At 43.6% G+C, this 8,379-nt stretch overlaps 1 protein-coding gene and 1 long non-coding RNA gene across 2 annotated transcripts; both read left to right on the forward strand.

Annotated features, from left to right (window-relative positions):
• Nucleotides 1–240: 240 nt before the first annotated feature.
• Nucleotides 241–4,550, forward strand: LOC109202367 (uncharacterized). Its single transcript, XM_019359515.2, has 5 exons — nt 241–323; nt 1,266–1,363; nt 3,735–3,776; nt 3,894–4,169; nt 4,244–4,550. The coding sequence occupies exons 1-5, from the start codon at nt 244–246 to the stop codon at nt 4,528–4,530; spliced, it is 783 nt and encodes a 260-aa protein (XP_019215060.2). The 5' UTR covers nt 241–243; the 3' UTR covers nt 4,531–4,550.
• A 599-nt stretch (nt 4,551–5,149) lies between these two features.
• LOC102082432 (uncharacterized) lies at nt 5,150–7,343 on the forward strand. Its single transcript, XR_003219183.1, has 3 exons — nt 5,150–5,348; nt 5,432–5,473; nt 6,863–7,343. It is a non-coding gene; the product is annotated as an uncharacterized LOC102082432 (long non-coding RNA).
• The last annotated feature ends 1,036 nt before the right edge of the window (nt 7,344–8,379 follow it).

Consider the following 8,379-nt stretch of genomic DNA (forward strand, 5'->3'; position numbering starts at 1 on the left):
CACAAAGCCAACGGAAACAAAACTAAATTAAAGCCTAAACTGGAATGACTGACTATTAAACAGTGACATGAACACAACTCTGCACAGGTGTGTGAGAAAAACTCTGAAGAACATGAACATGAATATAACCTGAGCATCGTGAAAGTCCTGACGTGACGTGGTAGGAGGAGAACAGACGAGCTGACACTGAACCAAACAGAGGACTTAAATAAAGGGAAGTGGAAACACCTGCTGACAGATTTGATGATGATGTTGATGATGCATGGGGGTGCAGTCACTGGTGTAGATGGTGTATTGGAGAGGACTCAGCACACACGCCTGTGGTAAAGTCAATCTTTATTGTCACATGCAAAGTTTACATGTTGCATGTTACACGTACAATTACTTGCAGTGAAACTGGACCCCTACCGACCACACATACACAAACATTCACATAGTGAAGACAGGTCAGAGAGGTGGAATGGTAGGAAAAACAAAGGAAATTACCCACATCAGGTACAAGAGGAGAAAAACAGAACTCAAACTGAGCTCCTATGGGAGGCAGTTTATTGCTCTGAACACAGTGAACCTGCTGTTCTTGGAGGCTAAATGTGTGTTTGCTGTGCTCACAGGAGGCTGTGGGCAGTGTGCATGGTGGGGGTGTCTGCAGTTCTCTCGAAGTGGAAGTTCCTCTGCTAATGAGATGTCCATGTTATCTGTATTTGTCCCGTTGCCTTTGTAGTTGGTGATGTGTTTCAGGCCCTCCCATACCTTCCTGGAGTCGTTATCAGAGAGGAGATCTGATAACTTGTTTGAAATGTCCAGTTTTGCTGCTCTGATGCCTTTTTTAAGGTCTGCTCTTGCTCTGCTGTACATGTCCTGGTCCCCAGATTTGTATGTAGAGTTGCCTTTAACATGCCTGAACCTGACTTGTCATCCAGGGTTTACGGTTTGTTGCACTTTTCCGTGGTGACAGTGTCCATGCAGTGTTTGATGTAACCCAGCACTGCGGTTGTGTGAGTCTCTAGGTCGTCCTGTTCAGAGACACTCTGTGAGCGCAAACAGTCCTGCAGCTGAGCCAGAGCTTCCTCACAAAAGGTGTTAATGGTTCTGATGGTGGGCTTTGTCCTTTTCCTGAGTGTGTGTATGCTGGGACAATGATGAACTTTAGCTTGGTACATGATAACTACAGGCTGCGGCGCAGTAAAGTAATCCCCGCCCTCACCAACCACACAGTGTGGTGGAGTTCAGCCAGTGAAACACTTCATGTGTTAAACTTGTTAAAGGGGAAGTGATGATGCTGAAGGCGTCTCGCTGCTGCTCAGACTGATGTTCAGTCGTCATCCAGACACGATGAAGACTCCGTGTGTCTCTCTGCTCCTCGGTGAGTCAAACTCAGAGCTGCTGCTCATTTATTCATCAGCATTAAACTGAATGGAAGCTCTGCTACACACAGCCGGGAATGTGGGAAACTGTGATGCAGGACAGACACAGACACTAAATCCACACTGTGAAATCTAATTAGCTCCCAAACAGAGTAAAGCTTAAGATGATTATATTAGGACAACTTATTCATTAAGTGCACAGTTCTAAGAATAACTTGATGACTGTGTAACACTGATTGTTCACCCACTGACAAACATGTCAAGTTCTGCTACATTAAAGAACAACTTGTAGTAACTTATATTAATATAACACTGAATGCAAATGTGATTCAAAAGAATAATTAACAACACTTCTTGTAATGGTGTTTAAATCAGCCCAACTTTTATTTTGAAATGTAAAACAAAGCCAACATCCTGGACACTGTTCTGCTGAACAACAACAGTTATACTGTCATCATTGTTATAATCTTACAATGAAACAACGTCTCAGATTTAATTATTCTTATTATTAGTTTATTATTATTAGTTTATTAAGTTTGTTTGTAGTTACATTACTTCTATAATCAAAATAAAATGTATTTATTGTTCAGTCTCCAGATCAAACAACACATTTGTTTTACATTCAAACACAGGAGCTGGTGTGTTGTAATATTTTAAGGATGCTTGTTTCCAGTCCAGGCATCACTGCCTGAATGACTGTCATGGATCGAGCTGATCCAAATGTAAGTGCAGCAGAAAGTCTTTAACTTCCCTTCAGTACAGTGGCAGTGGATGTGGGCTGGAGATGCAATGACCTTCGACCTGCAGGTCACTGACCAACCGTCTGTGATGGAGGACTCATCTCTGCTGGTGTCCTGCGAGCAAACAATCAGATTCTTTAGAACAACAACTTATTTGCTTTATTAAAACATGTTTTCCAGCATTTGCTATGGAACAGACCTCAATTTAGACTCAATCTCAGGCTCCACCCCCACCAGAGAGGTGACATTCACTGATAGCTCTGACCACCACCCCACACACGATAATGTCATGAAAGCACATTATTTTTAAAAGGGCTCTGCAAACATGGCCAATAACTTATTCTGATGATCTGCAGAATAATTTGGGCACAAAACAAATTTCACTGTTCAAAAACTTTCAGACTTCACATTATACAGTGCAGACAGTGTGGACCCTAAACTAAGTCTGTGATCTTTGAATAAATGCAGACCAAACTGTCGTTGATTGTATTTACTTACACAGCATGTCCTGTAGGATTAACTGGAGTCATCAGCAACAGCACAGAGCAGTCACATCTCAGGTCTAATAACAGAAGACAGGAAACCAAAGCATAAAGGAAACAAACAATCAAGAGAAAACTTCACTGAGAGATTTTATATAATGTTTTTAAAGCTGTGGATTAATTTTTAAGTAACATGAGCCCAGAGGGAGCAGCAGTGCTAGGCTAACACTAGCTAGCTAGCAAGTTCATAAACCTGGAGCTAAACTGAGAGAAGGCACAAAAACAGTTTGAATAAGAGTAAACATTTACTCACTGAGTCAGTGTATCAGGTAAAGATCCACAGCAGTGACAACAATAATCTCGTCTTGGTAACAATCAGTGAGACTCCAACAAGAACACAAATACACTTACTGTGTGTGTGGGGGGGGGGGGGGGGGGGGGATGATCATGTAAACCAGGTGTATTAATCTAAAGTTTAAAAAGGTCGTGTCAGAGACAATGTCTTGAAGCTAAAGTCCAGAGGATCAAACATAAACACACAGATACAGATATGTAGATGCAACATAGAAGTAAACACATATGTAAGACTGTTCATAAGCATAATGCTCCATTTAACATAACACAATGTGATGCATGTTCAAAGGGAGATAAATAAAAGGAGAAAGAACTTGAACTTCCTCTTTTCTGTTTCACACACTGACTGTGTCTCAGTTATACTGGTAACACATCTCAACCACAGTTTCCACTCTCCTGTGCTTTTGCACGTTTCTGCTCTGTGAGTAAACTGAGCTCCAGCTTGTGCTGCCAGGATTTTAACCCTGGCTGACTCAGAGCCTCACACACATGTGGAGGAGCTCACTGATGAGCTGGGAACCATATTTAGCTGTGATTATGTCGACTGTGGAGAAACTGCTTTAGTGTGTGGAGCCAAACATGGTGACGATGCTCAGAGTCAAAGCTGAGAAACTCGTCTCAGTGGTGGAAGGTCACCTCTTACAAGCTTCAGGTCCACGTTAGTCACATCAGCTGACTGCAGGCTGGAAAATCTGATTTGGTTGTTTGTTTGGATCTGACAGGGTCTGGGTCCAGACTGTGGTCTGCCTGTTTGTAACCTCTGACCTTTAGTGACCTCTGTCCTCCTGTTGCAGGTGTGTGTGTGCTGCTGCTGTCTGCACCGACTGTTTCTGCAGGTGAGTTGATGAAGTGAAAACAATCAGAGACTCCAACAAAAACACAAACACACTTACTCTGTGTGTTTGTGTGTGTGTGTGTGTGTGTGTGTGTGTGTGTGTGTGTGTGTCCTCCAGTGTCTCTGTCAGTCTGTCCAAACCTTCAGCAGGTCTTCAGTGGATCTTCAGTGGATCTGAGTTGTGTTGATGATGGACAGACAGCTGATGGATGGACAGTGAAGAGGACCAGAGGAGGACTCACTGAGGACTGTGGAGCAGCTCCAGGCTTTGGGAGGCGTCTTGGTTCCTACTGTGTTGTGAATCTTTCTGCTCTCAGTGAAACCTTCTGGTGTGAGGACTCCTCTGGACAGCAGAGTGACAGAGTCTCCTTCAGTGTCCAATCAGACACTACAGGTGAGATGTTCCAGCTGTGTCTCTGTCTCTGTGTGACTCTGCTCTCATTAACTCTGTTTGTCTCTGATGGTCAGATAAAGGTGTCATCCTGGAGATCCCTGCACTTCCTGTGAGGACAGGAAGTGATGTCATTCTGCGCTGCAGACAGAGGAATGGTGCCACAGTCAAAGCTTATTTCTCCATCAAAGGAAGTTTTGTTGGTCCTAAACCAGAGCACATCATCACTAACATCACGCAGGCTGATGAAGGTCTCTACTCATGTTCTACTGATGAGGGTGGAAAGTCTCCTCAGAGCTCTCTGAGGGTCAGAGGTCAGAACACTGACATCACTTCCTGTTTAAAAGCTGATGTAACATTGTGACCTGATAATAAACTGACTGAACCATCTTCATCATCTCTCCTGCAGATCCTCATACAATCATCCATCCTCCTCCTCCTCCAAGCACCTCCACAAACTTTGCTCCTCCTGTAGAAACTCCTCCTCCTCCTCCTCCTCCTCCTCCCTTCCTCCTGGTCCCAGTTGTAGCAGGTCTGGTCTCTGGGCTTCTCCTGGTTCTGGTTCTGGGTGGAGTTCTGTTCCTCTGCAGTAAACTCAAAGGTGATAAACCTGCACAGAAGTAAAAGTCTTGTTCCTTTATCGCTTAAAGCTGACGAGAGCAGCCGCGCTCCCATCAACTCTTTTAAAACCTGCTGCAGGATGAGTTGGAACAATAATGTTTGTGCGTTTGAAAACAGAGGAGTTGTGTTTACACATCACACATTCAGCTGGTCCCAGGTTTCCTTCCACTCATGTGTCTGCAGGAACAACAAGTCCACAGCACTTCCTACTGTCTGACAAACACCATCACGCTGTCAGCACGAACCATCACATGAGTTTGATGTGCACCATTACTCCTCCTGTGCTGATGTTTCTCTGTGTGATGTAGGAGGTCGGGGAGCAGACCTGTGGAGCTGTGGAGGTGACGGCTGTCTGACACGGAGCGTCTGCCTCTGCTGTGAGTCTCCTTCATGTTTCATGTATTATCTGTGTTTCCACCACTGGAGGGCGCTGTGGGTTATTGATGTGTGGGAACAGTAACCAATCACTGCAGTCTGAATGCTTCTCTTTGGTCATGTGACCATTTGATCTCTGATCAGTGTGTTCTTCAGTTTCAGGCCTGTTTCTGCTGACTGCTGCAGGTGAGCGGATGTTCCTACACCTGTCTGTCCTCATCATGACCTCTGACCTTTGGTGACCTTTAGTGACCTCTGTCCTGTTGCAGGTGTGTGTGTGCTGCTGCTGTCTGCTCTGGCTGTTCCTGCAGGTGAGTAGAGGATGAAGAACAAACACTAATAAATGAAGGAGGAGGGAGAAAAGTCCTCTGGAGGAAGAGCCACAGACAGAGTCCTCCTTCATTACTGCTGCACTTAAAAATATTGTTACCACACTCTGCTCCTTAATCAGGAGTCTTTCTTTTTCTTTCTACCGTCTTGTCAGCTGTCAGCACTGCACAGTGTTTACCACCTGGAATGCACAGAGCTGATTGGCCGAGTAGTATCCCGTGGGATGCTGAACCACTACTGTAAAGACCAGAAAGGCTGTACCAGTTAAACCAGAAGTGTCCTCTCAGGTTTTGAATGTGTTTTGGTTGCAGGTCCAAGCCTGTGTGGGACAGCCTCTGGGTCTGAGATCTAAAACCTGCAGGGACACCAGCCCTCATGGACGGGGATTGGGGACCCCTGTGCTAAGGTTATGAGCTGAGTTACGCCATGTCGCGAGTTTTCTGAGGTGCTTTTGTGATATTTCATGGATCGGATTACATTTTTTATTTCTCTCCGATATCCGATCCAGTAATTTAGGTCAGTATCGGGCCGACACCGATACGTAATATCGGATCGGTCCATCTCTAGAACCATATTTAGCTGTGATTATGTTGACTGTGGAGAAACTGCTTTAGTGTGTGGAGCCAAACATGGTGACGATGCTCAGAGTCAAAGCTGAGAAACTCGTCTCAGTGGTGGAAGGTCACCTCTTACAAGCTTCAGGTCCACGTTAGTCACATCAGCTGACTGCAGGTTGGAAAATCTGATTTGGTTGTTGGTTTGGATCTGACAGGGTCTGGGTCCAGACTGTGGTCTGCCTGTTTGTTGACCTTTAGTGACCTCTGACCTCCTGTTGCAGGTATGTGTGTGCCAGACATACCAGACAGAAATCAGAAATCACCCAGCTGGGGCTAAAATCAACCTCCTTGCTGTGAGGGGACAGTGCTGACCACTGCACCACTGTGCTCTCTTCAGCTGATCAATACACACTGATATCTGCAGCAGTCACAGTAGTATCTACTGCACTCAGGTTCCTCTCCTGCTGAGACCTGATCCATGATGGGAGTTTCTTTTTTCTCTGATCTAAAACTCTGATGGTCCACAGTAACAGTGGAACCCCAACATCCACAAGTTTGGATCATCTGACTTGGAAACTTAGGGTCAAAGGTCAGAGCTGCACATAGATAACAGGTTATTACTGTGTAAGCATGAAATAATTCATGTGTGATTACAGTGTCTGTTAAACACAAACTACTCTGCAGCAACAATGACACACAATTCAAAGTGTGTGACAAATTGTGTCCAGCTGTGTGTGCACTGAAACAAAATCATGTTTAGAAGCAGAAGATTTTATACTCCTGACTCCTCCTCTCTGCTTCCTCGTCCTTCAGCTCCTCCTCCCTCTGAGCTCAGACTCTTCTGCCATCTAGTGGTCTTCTGTCCGTACTGCATCTCCACCGGTCTGCTGCTGTCCATCTGCTGGAGCAGGAAGAACAAACCAGCCGTCTCCATGGAGATGACCCAGCGTGATGGAGGTCAGGGATTGGACAGAGAGTATGATGATGTCACCACTGAGCATGCCTTCTGAGCTGTGGAGCCTGTTAGTGTTTAAGCTGCAGATGATGATTTTTCACTGCTGGTAAAGACTTCACTGGTCTTTAACTTCTTCTTCAAACTCTTCCACTGGACTGCTCCACATCAGCTCACAGTTGTTCATATTTGTTGTAAACTGACTCCTCCTCCCACTGTTCCACAGCCAGGAGTGTTTATGATGGAGCAGCTGCTGCAGCCACATTTATGGAGGGTCGGGAGTGCCAACATGAATTAAAGAAATACACCAATAATTTTTTTATTTAAATGTTTCATTAATTTCATTAAAATGTATCAATTATTTATTTTTGTTTTTCATTAATTAATGACAAATGTGAATAATTACAGATTTAATTATTTAACGCTCTGGGTTTGTTAAAATCACGACCCTTTCAGCTTGTTCGTGGCCAAAAGTGGCCACCAACAGATTAGGTCTGTAATATTTATTATTTTTAATTTTTTTTGCCATTTTTTCTGCATAAAGCTTTTAACTAACGTCAGTTCTTTTCAGTTTGTTTGTCAACTGCACTAGTTGGAAGGCAACCTCAAATCTCACAATTTTATATAATTGCATTGCTACTAAAATGTCTTGTATTATTAATAGTAGAGTCTGAGGCATGTAATTGATTCACATCAACATTGATTATAATACATGGTTATTTTTGTGCAGGGAGAGCTAAAAACTCCCTCTAGGCTTGTTCGTGGAAAAAAATGGCCACCCCTTGTGTACGTTTACAAAATGCTTTTAAAAAAAATTCCACTTTCATTGACTTAATTTTTTAAATTGGCATCAGTGCTATTCATTAAAATCAAACGTTTTACCCATTTAAATACAAAGTAGATCACATAATCCTAGGAACTCATAAATGGAAAAAAATCATAAAACCCCATTTTCTTTTCTCCAAATAACACATGTCATCTGATTTATTTTCTAACCACGATTGTATCATGGTTGGAATGGAATCATTCAGCTTCAGCAGTATTTCTATTCATCTTATGGATTCCAGTTTTGTAGCGAGGCTCCAAATGCTCAACCAGACCGCTGACAGGTCTCACACGCCACAGCCGCTCTATCACGTGACGCTCCGATGTGTTAAGGTTATGAGCTGAATTACACTGTGTCGCAAGTTTTGTGAGGGTCTTTCATGATATTTCATGGATTGGATTACATTTTTTTTTCTCTCCGATATCTGATCCAGTAACTTAGCTCAGTATCAGACCGATACTGATAAGTAATATCTCTTCTAGTAACTATAGCTAATTACTTTTCAAAGTAACTGCTGAGGTGTTGGTCTGTGAGTATGTCAGTGAGTCCTGT

This window comes from Oreochromis niloticus, linkage group LG3, assembly GCF_001858045.2.
Source record: "Oreochromis niloticus isolate F11D_XX linkage group LG3, O_niloticus_UMD_NMBU, whole genome shotgun sequence".
NCBI lineage: Eukaryota > Metazoa > Chordata > Actinopteri > Cichliformes > Cichlidae > Oreochromis > Oreochromis niloticus.